Below are 12,741 nucleotides of genomic sequence, written 5' to 3'. Positions count from 1 at the left end.
TATGCTTGTAATATTCTTGCTATCTAATCCCTTTTGAGGTCAGATGTGACTACTGCTAAAAAAGTGTATAATCTGCTGCTAGTTTACACCCTTAAAATCTGAACAGATGCTACAGGAACAGCTGTTCTGTTTTGTTTCAAGTAAAATGTTCTTAGCTGTCCTGGGATTCTGGCATAGAGCACAGAGCATCCTTTTGAAGCCAGCTCCTTAATTGCAACCATCAGAGAGCGTTTGCAGGGATATCTGGCTGTGGTCCACTTGGTTCATCTTCTACAATTATGCAATATTGTATTCCTGATCTCCAAAATGCTGTTGTGAGTAATGCTATTATGCTTGCATGGCAAGGACAACCTGATTAACAATTCTCCACTTGGATATTTGTGTGGAAAAACAACTCACTGGGTTTTTTCCCCCCTGAGTTTAATGCACCCCATGGTGTGGGCTGTGTGGATTATTGAGCTCTTGCCTCCACCTGCTGGGTAAACATCTCCTAGCAAAGCTCCTGCCACAAAACATCTGCTCTGTATTACTGGACAGCCAGCAGGAAGGATTTCAGGTCTTGTCTCCCTTCCTAATGCCCACATCTGCTGTAAGTGCTAATTAGCTGAAGAACCAGAGGGAAGCAACATCTACTGGGCAAAGGGCAGGAGGAGGGAGGGCCTTGTGCCCTGGTTATGGAAGTGGGAGGAGGAGGTGGTGTAAAGCACCTCCAGGTAGAACGGTGAAGCCACTGCCTTCCTGGGCTTGGTCTGGTACATGAAAATAGCTGGCTTCAGCCTTCAGGGCTACATGGAAGTGAATTACCCTGGTAACATAACCAGTTTAATTTACAGTTCCATTTTTTAAAATATTAGCTTGTCCAGCATTTATTCCCCGAATAACTTTCATAAGCAAAGGAAAAAAAATTAGTGAGCAAGGTGAACCAAAGATTTCAAATAGGAAAGCCTTTGCAGAGCAGCAGCAATACTAGGATCTGCCAGAACAATGAGATCTTTAATGAATTAACAGTCTAGGGAATGTGTTCCCTGAGGCTAAACAGGGACAGGTCTCCTTATTCCTTAATCTCTGCCTGCATAGGCTTGATTCTGCTTCTTGATCTTGTGGAATGCATCTTCATCATAGCTCCAGGCTGTGGGGAGAGACCTCAGCTCTGAAACCTGGGCAGTCCTCACAATACTAGAAGCTGCCTGTGGGGTTTTTTTTTTAATGCTTGCAGCTCTTCATATTAGGAGAACTGCTGTACACCACAGGAACTGCAGGGAAATGTAGTAGCTTCAACTTCAAACATCTTGTGATAACTTAATAGATTCGCTTGGAAAACCTTTTGTGAAGAAAGAAATGTGCATTTTCCAGTCTTCTTGGTAGGTATAACCTGGCTAGACAAAAAGATAATGGATTTTTCTTTTTTTTTTTTTTAAATCCATACTCTCCAACATGGCTAATTACAAGAAAACAGTTTGTTCCTGCCTGGTAGGGGATTTGCAAGCTGTAGCTTGGAAGGTCATGCTAAATCTACAATAGTTCTCGTGGTATGTTAATGTTTAAGTGGTAGGAGAGCTTCAGTAGCTGAAGCTGCTCCCAGCATTCTTCAGTCTCTCAGTAAATGATAGTGTGTTCCCTCAGCAACAGCAAGCCCTGCTAGGAGTAAAGCTCTAACCTGCCCATGACCCTGCATAGCAAAGCAGTGCTGGTGTCTGCCAGAGCTCACACAACTCTGGATGGCTTAAATTCTGTTTTAACAACAGATAAGCTGTGAAGTGCTCTTCTGCTTTGAGAATAGGTAAAGACTTCAACTCAGATGCCACTTGCAGCTGCAGCTAGTATTTATTCCTACTGTTCCTGCCAATGAACTGAAACAATAATAGTATCTGTATATATTGGAAACATCTGCACAAATTGTTTCCTCTGCAGAGCTGTATTACACAATAGACAACACTGTTGAGCAACAGGTTTTAGCCCTTTCCTTGAAAGTCCCATTATGTAAATTACATTCAACTTCTGCAAAGGGATACTAAAATCCTCTTGTCAGTGTTATGGATCTTGATTGATGGCTCTTAAATGCTCTGATCAAAACTGCTAATTGTATTGTGCAAGATGAGACTGCAGATCTGTTTTCTGATACTAACGAACTTCATCAAAGTGGAAGTCATTTCCTGGAAAAGGTTAAGCTGTGGCAGAGAAGGCCTGGAAGTTTGTTTACACAGCCCCCAGGCTGCCATAAGATGTTAACAGTGTATTAATCTGATCTTTCAAGGGCTCCATTAACAGCTTTGTTTGTTCTGCTGTGTTTTTTCTAGGGCACAGGAAACCTTCATGCAGTGGGATCATTGCAGAAGATTTTATAACTTCCTCATGGCAGACAACATGAAGAAGATCATCCTTTCTCACAGGTACTGCAGTACATCACTCACACTGACAGTATTGATTGGGTCAATTGCTGTATTGGATTTGTCTGCCTGGTCCTTTAAAATAGGACTCCTGACAGGTTTAGCACAAGTTCCTTGGTAGATCTTTAGATGAACCAACAGGGAAGGTGAGCCCCTGTCAATCTCATTATACTGTAAAATAGACAAACAAGCTTTGGCCATTTTGTTAGAAGGAAGACATTGTTGTCTTCTTGTGTTTTGTGGGAACTTGCTTAATGAATAAACAAGACATGCACAGGAAAACATTGCAATTAGACTTCAAAGTGGAGTGTTCTGCATCTGTTTTACTTCTAGCCAAAGAATTCCCTATTGAAGGAGCCTCTTGTTCTGCCACCTACCTGAGGTAGGACTAATCTTCCAGATCTGCTGTATGGAGTTGCTGCATATCAAATAAGCAAATAGTCAAACCTGTAGTTCTGGCTTCTAGCTGTTCCTCTAGAAAGAGCATGTAGCCAGCAAAACACTTAACATTGCTGTTCCTGGAGTGCTGTAGGATCCTTGTGCTGCTCTTGCTGATCCATTGCTCTTGCATAACAAAAGAAATTTGTGTGCTAAACAGGTGACATGCTCATGTTGGTGTTTTCCCCATAAAAAGTTCTCTGGGTGGTACTTTGTAGACAAGAAAATACCTCATCTGTATTGGAATTTGCCTGACTGAAGAGAAAGGAGGGGAATATCTTAAAGCCTATTTCATTGAAGGAGCATGTGTCACTTCAGACTTCTGGTTCTTTGTTTACACTCCTGTGCAGTATGAAACACTTGTAGAAAGAGGGTGGCCAATGTAGGATGATCCACGTAATTCATTCCAGGTTTACAAATATTTAGACAACTTGAACAAATTTGACAAGTGAAGTTAGGTAAGCTCCCATTAAAGGGTGCTTCAATTCTTAACCCACAAAAGATTGGTGCTGATTTGAAAGGAAGTGTGTTGAGCAAACTTTTTCCATAATCACTTGTGCTCTACCTTGCCCAAATCAAACCTAGCCTGCCCTGCAGCTGCCTCTCAAAGGGAATAAAAATCCCTTTCCAACTTGTGCCCTTTGTTCTGTTAGTTTGGGAAGAAGTTTGTTCTGGTAAAGAAACATGTCCTCCCCTGAGGGCAATAGCCAGCTATGACAAGTGTCCATAGTAAAAGCTTTCTGCTAAGGGAATACCCTGAGTAATTTCTGTGTGTGGTAGCCTGAAGTCTGTGCTGGGGGCTTTAGAACCAGATGATGCAGGAAATGCTGTGCCCAGCATTGCTGGTGCCCTCACCCAAACCACCCACAGGTTTCATCTGAAGCCAAAAATCCCTCTCTCTAACATGTAGCCTCAAGTCCAAATACCCTTAGTGCCCTCTGTTCTGGGAAGTTTCTTTTAAGAGGGCCCCCTCATGCAATTTTTCAGTAGATAAGGAAAACATTTTTTTCCTACAAAGAGGCTTCTGGGGTTTGTTATGTCTTGCTGCTAAGGTAAGTGGACAAACAACTGCTCTTGCTCCCAAGGAAGCCTCGTGTTTATATAACCCACTTCTGATCTTATCTTGTCAGATTTGGTAAACTCAGTTGTCCTTGAACAGGTCATGGTTTTGCTGTCCTTGTGTTATTTGGATGTAATTCTTGATGTCACTCTTCCAGGCAAGCTCTTTTTGGAGATAACATGAAGAAGCCACATAGCCTGTCAGAAGCTGATCTGGGCAAGCTCTATACAGCAACATCACTTATGCAGATTGATGATAATGTTATGAGGTATGAAGGGCAATTCCCTGCTCCCCTGTAGAACTCCAGGTACCTTCTCTTCCCAGTGTTGCTCTTGTATGCCCCTTGCTGTGCCTGTGGGACTCTACTGAAGTACAGTGAACACAACTTCAAATTCTTACTTGCCTCCACATTAAAGAAAACTTAGAAAAGAGGAAAAAGACAAACTTACTGTTTACAGTCACAGCTTCTTTAGAATCATCCAGGAGGCATTTATTTATTTATTGGTAATACCTGAACCTGCAGCCTTCACTAAGGTAGGAAGAGGCCAAGGTCTAGCAACAAAAAAAGGGGAATGTGGAAAGAAGCTCAGAACTGCTTATGGATTTCCTTAACTCTGTTTGAAAAATCTTCTCCCCATAAAACACTTCTGCTTTCTCAATACACAATAGGGCAGGCTGAGATAATGCAACCTTTATTTGTCATACTAACACCTAATTAAGTGCTCTGCTTAATAAACAGTAGCCTGTTATTGCCTGTGTCTTTGACAACATCATAGCACTTTAAGTGGCCGTGTTCATACCATGGCATGTTTGTATCAGGCATTGACCCCTTTCCAAAATAAAGCTGCAAAGTGTTAGCTAAAAAGCTATGACACTTTTGGCAAACTGGGAGTGTGGTTGGGTGCTTATAAAAAAACCATTCCTTGGGGAAATCTCCCTGCTTGTCCCCCATCACTGAGACCTTTCTAGTTTGGACCAACAGCTATTTTGTCCCTTATATTAAAAAAAAAAAAAAAGGCACTTGAATATAGGCTTACTGAATTCTTGGTTTGGTGTGAAAAGATCAAGTAGAACCACAGTGAATTCTGGGGAACTTGTTCAGTAAATTTGAGGTTTATAAGCTATGCTGGGTTTGTATTTGAAAAGACTTTTAGGGAAAGATGAACAAGATCCTAACTTCCTTTCATTCACATGTACAATTAAGTGAAGTGGGGTGTTTTAAAAGAAACACCCTGAGGGCTGCTGGTCTTCAGTTTGCATGTTTGACTTGCCCATGTTCTCAGAATGTTTGAGAAGGCACAGAAACCATCAAGGCATGTGCTGCCAAAGGGTATTGCAAAGAGACTGGGTGTTAAAATATTGTCTATGGAAATTGAGCCATTATTTCTGTTTCTGCATGTGTCCTCACTTAAAAGTAATAGTGACATGGCTGGAACAGGTGATATTAATGACAATCTGCTCTATTTCAGGAAATTCCATGGCTACAGCTCACTGAAGGAATACTATGAAGAGGAAAGTTGCCTGCATTACTTGCATAGGGTAAGCTCTTGCAGCAGGCAGTTCTTGCATTAAGGGAAAATACTCTGTGTTTCCTTTTGTGATACCTGCAGATGACTTAGCTGGGATTTTCAGAAATAATCACCCACAGTATATTGGAGTAGAATTTCAGATCTTGCTGCCTCTAACATTGGGGCTAAATTATTTGGGTTCTTCAGTGTGTATAACTCTGGCAGGTGATAGCACCCAAGAGATGGAGACAAAGCCCCACATTCAGCTGAACTGCTCTGAGAGTGTGAGGATAAAGTGGGAAATGGGTGTCTGCATGGAGCCTGCACCTCCAAGGAAGAAAGGCTTACTGGATTCTATGGAGGAGACTCAGGACACTGACAGGCAGATGCTTGAGCAAAGTTTTGCCAAAGTGTAATTGAGATCAGTTCTTCCTTTCTCTACTGAACCAGAGAATGGAGATGTTCCAAGGGAGTTTCCTGGACTTTAACCAAGGTGTCCATAACAGAGCTGGCAATAGCTGCCTGATGTGCAAAGCAATGCAGAGTGAAAACAGGGTGTAGTTCTTTCAATTCTAAGAGTGAGGACTCAGTCTGTTTGCTCTCTGCCTCTTTCTTTGAGGCAAAATTAACTCTGAAATAAGATCTTAATTGAGTTATGCTAAGATACTTTTACAGTTGGTAGATTGACATTTAAATACTAACCCCTTTCTGGTTTGGTTTCTTCATTTTATGTCATGTTTCCTGATGCAGATCAATGTTCCTCTTCTGTTGGTTAATGCTGCTGATGACCCTCTTGTTCATGAGAGTCTTCTATCAATTCCAAGAGCTCTTTCAGGTATGCTGAATCAGTCTCCTCCAGCTGGGCATGTTTGTGTACCTACAGCTTGCTTACCACATCATAATTCCTGATTTCAAAGCAGCTTGACTTGCCTCCTTACATGTGTAATGCTGTGGGAGGTGTGCTAAGCCTCTTTAAGTCACCAATTGCTAGAACTAACAAGGCTAATTGTGAGCAGGAGGAATTTCAGTCCTTTCAGGCACCTCTTGCTTGTGTTGATAGCAGCAGGTTACATTCCTGGATGAAAAAAGATTTCCTCACATCTCCATTGCTCACTGGGATTTAGTAGGAAGATGGGTGGTGGTGACAGTCTGGATGAAGCACAGATAAACTCCCCCTTTGCTGATGAAATGGGGACAGTGCATGCATGGCTCTGTCACTTGGCACTGAACTGGGATCTCTCCCTTGAAAGGAGTTGAGCTGTCTGTCTTCAAACAAGGCAAAAGGTAAATTATCCTTAGAAGCTCAGAAGAGGGAGCTGCTGCTGCTTCATCACACAAAGAGTGGGTGCACAGGGAGGGAAGCAGGGTTCTTTCTTTTCCTGGTCAGAGGCTGTGAGCAGAGAATTTATTCCCAGCTGCTTTCAGAGAGAAGCAAGCACAGAGTTTTTCACTGTCCATGCAACAAGATGGTTGATGCACTGTCAGAGCTTAGTGCAGTTTGACATGATGCAAACAGTCCTAGTTCCAGGGAATGTGAGTTAAAGGTGTTCATTTGTTAAAGAATGACAGTTCTTACAGCAGTATTTTTTTATTATTGTTTCTATTATTATTACTGTTAGGGCCCAGTCAGCAGCATCTCTTGGGCAGCCATTGTCCTGGCAACTCAAGATGCTTTCATTGTCATCTTAAGATGTTATCCTGGAATTTTCTGCCTCTTTTTCTTTTACAGAGAAAAAGGAGAATGTCATGCATGTGCTGCCCCTTCATGGAGGCCACCTGGGATTTTTTGAGGGATCTGTGCTGTTCCCAGAGCCCCTTACCTGGATGGATAAGCTCGTGGTGCAGTATGCCAATGCCATCTGCCAGTGGGAGAAGACAAAGCCTCACTGCTCAGATGCTGAGCAGGATGTGTCTGGCCAGGAGTAATCGACCCAAAGACTCTGGATCACTTCAGTAAATCTCTATTTGGGAGCATCTTGTTCCCTCACCTGCTGCTTCAGGTCTCCATTCTCCTTGATATCCTATGGCTGGGGTTTGATCACCATGTGTTTTTCCAAAATTGAGTTAAAGCAGAGGTTAACAACTGGTCAGAGCCTCTTTGGATATCCAGTCACGTGGATTTGTAATTTACTGCTCTGCTTGAAGAATTGGGTTGCTGTCTGTAGCTTGTTCCAGGGCTACTGAGCTAAAGACTGCTTGCTTTAATATAGCAGAAGTTTCACATGTCAAAATCTCTTTACCTGCTGGTCAAAAACTTGATCTGCAGCATTTGTTTAGGTGTAGATGATGGGATAACTGTGGCTCTCTTCTCTCTCTGGGTGCTGGAAAATCCCTGTACCAAGCCACAAGCCAGTGAGTGATTCAGCCTGTAAGCCACTATAGTGTGGCTTGGAAAAACAGGTGCTTGACTGCAAGTGTAGTGTCAGCTTTGCACCATCTCAAGGGAAACCTTTTAGTACCTAGGAATGCACTTGCACAAGTGAATCACTTTAAAAATATTCAACTTTTCCATGCTTGAGCTGTGAGTGGATTGGGGTGGCTTTATGCTGCATCTCCAAGAAGAGAAAAGCTGCAGCCTGGTAATGCCAGTTAATGTTTCTGTGTAAACATGTTCTCACTTCAGGACCTGATCAGTCACCTTCTTGTCACCTTTGCCTCTTTTGAAATACTGTTTTCTTTTCAGTACTGGATTCTTTGTTTGACCTGGGTCTTTTTAAAGCTGGCTCTAGCTTCCAAATGGAAACCCATGATTAAGAATCTGCAGGACTTTTTTCTGTGAGCTCAATTTGCTTGAAAGACTATTTTATGGAGAGCTATTGTACTCTCTTAGGGATTAATTGGTGGGGGGTAGGGTGTATCTGTTTAGATTTACTCCCCTTATGTCAGGGTAAATAATACCAAAATTCCTCCCATTAGCTTTCAGAGCATCAGGTGGGTTTGAGACATGTGACTTGCCTTACAGTTGATGTGGAACTGGTGTCCCCAGCCCTGTGCAGCTGAAATGACATCTTTGCATGGCTGACTACTTCCAGATCTGTGTAATCTGTAGGATTACTGGCTCTGGTAAGACACTGGGCTCTTTCTCACCAGAATTTTTTTTCCACAACCAGACATCCCCTTCTAGTCTTAATGTGCAAAGTGAAGTGTGAAAGCTGTTTGCAGGAACGCTGGCTACTCACCTGTGCTTTTCCCTCAAGTGGCAGCTATGGTCTGTGCCAAAATAGTTATTAAAGGAAAGTTGTCCCATGACAATCTGGAGACTGAAACTAGTGGTAAAAATCTTTTTTTTTTCCCCTTACTGTTTGTTCTCTCAGTGTTGTAGAGTCATTAATCCATCCATAGAGTTTCTTTATCACCGTGTCAGTGAAGTTCTTTTCCTGTCACAACTTCCCTCATCAGCACTTTATTGCTTCAGCCTTGGTCTGTGTTCAGGCACTTTAATTTATAGCTTAAGGGTGAAACAAGCTGCAAGTCTTCAGGCTGGTAACAACAAACCTGGGGAACAAGCCTCCTGGACTGCCCTGTCCCTGAACTTCAGTAGGTTGAGTAGGTGGGGTTTCATTTTAATAAAGCAATAATTAACTATTGTAGCAAAGATGCATTGTCATATCAAGACATTCCTTTCATTTGCCTTAGGCCAAACACCTTGGCCTGTGATCCATGGTGAACTGTGGATGTCTGCACATTCTCCTAGTCAGTAAATCTGGGCTTTTTTTCTTCAAAGAGAAGATGAAACTAAGTAAAGCTACAGCAAGATTTGGCTGTGCTTGTGGCTGTTCCTTAAGAACTATTTTAGGGCATCAGTTAACAAGGATATTCTTAGCTGATGGATATCTTGTCTCTGTGTTATGTTCTTATACTGCATCACTAAAGTATGTCATAAAAGACATTTCAGCTTTTTTGCTTAAGTAGTGTTCATGTAATATTCATTTGGTATGACTTAAATATCTCCTCACTTCAGCAGAAGTGGAGTGTAAACAACACATGTACACATCAAATAGCTACAGTATAAATTTAGGGGTCTAAGTCTCCCAAAATGAGGTGAGCAACTGGACAGTTCTCAAAGCAGCAGGAGCAGTACCTTTGTCTAATCAAGTAGAGATTTTTCTTTAAACTTGGAGAGCCTTTCTGAGGAGTACTCCTTCCTACCCCACAACCCCAGCCTTCAGAAGTGCCAGTGCTGTGGACTTTCTGAAACTCTCCACTACAGAAGTACCATGGGTCTCTGTCTTGCTCCCTTGCCCTGGTTTTGCACTTGAATCTAAAACTGCTCAAATCACTTGTGACTTGACTGAGTCTGGCTTATTTGGGGAAGGACAGCTTTTGTTGTGGCTTTTTTGTGCAAGGTTTCTGGAGCTTGAGCTTCAGCTGAAGCCTGTAGGTGGAAGCAGTGTAAAAAAAAAAAAAAAAGCTGTTCTCTCCATCTCAACAAATTTGATGCTTCTTTCAAAGCAAAACTTGTAGTCAGACTTGCAGCAGTAGTCAGACTTTGTCCAGTCTCATATGAAATGCTCTTATCTCCTAAAATAAGGCAATACTACTCTTGTTGTGTGGGCAGGTGGTCTTTATTTGCCCAGTGAACCCAGCCTTAAATGCAGTCTGAATTTTTCAGTCTTAGAGGTGAAGTCTTTCATCTCTTGTCCAAACACATGAGGCTGCTGAAGTGTGCACTTGTAGATCATTGCAGTGTGGTGTGATAGAGCAGTTCAAGATTGCAGCTTGGTGAATCTGACATGTGCTCTGCTTAGTTTCAAACTGGGATTAGAAAAATCATTAGGAGAGCTCTTCCATGGGTAGTCTCATGGTAAACACACCTTCCCCATCACTGAATGTAAGTAGCACTTGAACATGAACCCTGAGGACCCTCTCAATCAGACAGCAAGTTGCAGAACAATTACTCTTTGATGGTTAGGCTGGTCCAGCCATCACCTTTGCCATTTTTCTGGAGGTATCTGAAGATGGTAAATAAGCAGCTCAGACTTGCTCTGACTGAGCACAAGGAACTTCAGCTTCCACTACATGAGCTCTGCCAGCATTTTTAATTGTCCCTTTGTTCTAAATCAAGGTGTTTTCAGGTGGGTCTGGCAGTGTTGTAGTTGCACTGTAAAGGCAAACAGTGAACTTCCTTGCAATCCTTTTCCTGAGTGTTTTTCTGCAGTTCCTGTTTATGAAGGTATGGGTTACAAAGACAGGGCATTAAGTAAAAATGTTGGGAACTATTAACTCCAGTACTGAATTTAGCCAAGCTACCTGTGTGTCATCTGTCCTGGGCCTGTCACAAGTTCCTAGACCACAGCCCTTTGACACGTGGTGCCTTGCCCTTTTCCTCCTCCTCCCCTGACATCAGCATATCTAGAGACTTCAGTAACAGCTCTGTCAGAGCTTTTGGGGCTTTGCTTTTTGGTGAATGAATTTTCAGACACTGAGGCACACCAGTGATGCACATGGCACAATTGAGTGCTGACTTAAAGGACCTTTGTGGGCAGCCCACCACTGGCTGCAGTCAGTTTCAAGGCTGAAAATAACAATGTATATAAGCAGTGCATCACTTTCAACTCTCTGCTCCTTTAGCAGTAGGAATTGAGTCATAGAAGCAGGATTTGCTTTGCTTAACGTGTGACTTGTTATCCTGCAATCCCAAAGTTTTTGTCTGCTAACCCTCCAGCAGCATAGCTGGAGGTAAATTGCTCAAGTGGCTGCATCTCAAAGGAAAGAGCAGAGAGTACCATCTTCAGGACTTAATTGCCAGTTTAGTCACCTGGATTGCTTCCAGGTTTTTCTGGAAATGCTGTGCTTGTCTGGAGCTTAATGAAATTCTTCAGTCTTTTTTTGTGAGACCAGAGAAGGCCTGAGCCTTGTGCTGCCTGTGTAAGTCACTTGTTGTAAAGAACATCTTGTTTCTGGTTTGAGTCATACTCCATGTCTGTATCCCTTCTGTGGGTTGGCTCATTTGGGAAGATGCTGGAGCCACAGTGACTCAAAGCAGTGTCTCTTCCATGGCTTCTGGGTGAAAAGCAAACAGCCCTTCTTTGTGAGGGCTTTAGGATTTTTCTCCAAGCTTAGAATGCCTCAGAGCAGCACCAGCCCGAGGGAGGGTGCCCTGTTCCTGTACCCTCCTCTCAGTGACAGTGACACTGGCCTGGGCTTCCTCAGCTGTCAGGGCAGCTTAGGCACAAGTGCCATCGATGAGTCAAAGCAGTTGCCAGCTTTCCATGCTGTGCTGGAAAGGTTTCTGGAGTTACCCTGAACATCTGTACGAGGTGGCACAAAGCCCCTTTGCTTTGGTCTGACTGACAAGCTCCCATTGTAATCAAAGTTTTTGTATGACCAGAGAGGAGATACAGAATTTTCTTCTTGGATCTCCACTGTAGTTCTGCTGGGATGTTGACCCATCTCATGGTCTCTGCCAACTAAAAAGTCTTTATTTTAAAATTTTTAAAAAGCCAAATAAAACCCATTTGTATTTGTTATAACTGAATCCCACTGCTTTGCCCAAGTCAACAGCTTTCCAAAGGGGCATTTTGTCTCATTGTTACATGATACTTGACTGTAATTCCCAGTGACAGATCTCTAGCCATTCTTCTTGAGAAAGCATAACCTCTTTCTCTGAAAGTTCCTAGCCAAAAAGGTGTGTAAAGAGCTTGGGAAGAGGAGACCTGTGCCCTTGTTTCTCTCATGCAGCTGTGTTAGAACAGGCAGAGTGACTTCCAGTGGTCTTGGTGAGCAGTTGACTATGGAAATATTTTCAATTTGGCAAAATTATATTCTCTAACTATCTAAATGCTGCCCTGAAGAAGCCTGTATATTGAGACACCCTCCCTGCTGCCATGTTCTGAGTCAGATTCTCTGGAGCTGAGAGCTGCAGGGGAGATGATTTGCAACTAGCAATGCAATTTTTCTATATCTGCTGATGTTTACCTTTAAAATTATATATAAATATATATAAAACTGTCTTTGATTTTTTTTCTTTAATTTTTGTTCTTGTGTGGTGTAAAATGGAAGTCATTGCAAAACAAAATGTAATTTTGTTATCTTTGATTCAGTGGGGTTTCTTTATTTAAAAATAAAGGACTTATTGAAGTCAGTGCTCCAGCTAGTGCCTGTGTGTGAAGTTCCATATGTTGGCAGAGGCTCTGTGTTCCCTGAGGCTCAGCTTGGGGAGCTGGCTGGGGGAAGGTGATACAAGTGGTGCTCAAGCCTTTCCCTGGTTGCTTTTTGTCTTCTGCCCAAGAAGAGGTCTTTGATGCCACTCTGGTGGAGAATGGGTATAGCATCAGCTTAAAAAGGGCACATCTGCCATGAAACTACTGAAAAAGAGTTATTTTTGCTGCTGGAATAGAACAAGCTG

The 12,741-nt window shown here is 42.5% G+C and overlaps 1 protein-coding gene across 1 annotated transcript in view; it reads left to right on the top strand.

The window, feature by feature from the left end:
• ABHD2 (abhydrolase domain containing 2, acylglycerol lipase) overlaps nt 1–12,485 on the top strand; it is a 36,785-nt gene extending 24,300 nt beyond the window's left edge. Inside the window, exons 7-11 of the mRNA XM_063169855.1 lie at nt 2,298–2,390; nt 4,043–4,153; nt 5,355–5,424; nt 6,144–6,228; nt 7,123–12,485. Of these exons, the coding sequence (XP_063025925.1) occupies nt 2,298–2,390; nt 4,043–4,153; nt 5,355–5,424; nt 6,144–6,228; nt 7,123–7,319 (556 nt within the window). The 3' untranslated portion in view covers nt 7,320–12,485. The remainder of the gene's footprint in view (nt 1–2,297; nt 2,391–4,042; nt 4,154–5,354; nt 5,425–6,143; nt 6,229–7,122) is intronic.
• The last annotated feature ends 256 nt before the right edge of the window (nt 12,486–12,741 follow it).

The sequence above is a fragment of the Melospiza melodia genome, chromosome 15, assembly GCF_035770615.1.
Source record: "Melospiza melodia melodia isolate bMelMel2 chromosome 15, bMelMel2.pri, whole genome shotgun sequence".
NCBI lineage: Eukaryota > Metazoa > Chordata > Aves > Passeriformes > Passerellidae > Melospiza > Melospiza melodia.
This window is presented reverse-complemented; position numbering and strand designations above follow the sequence as displayed.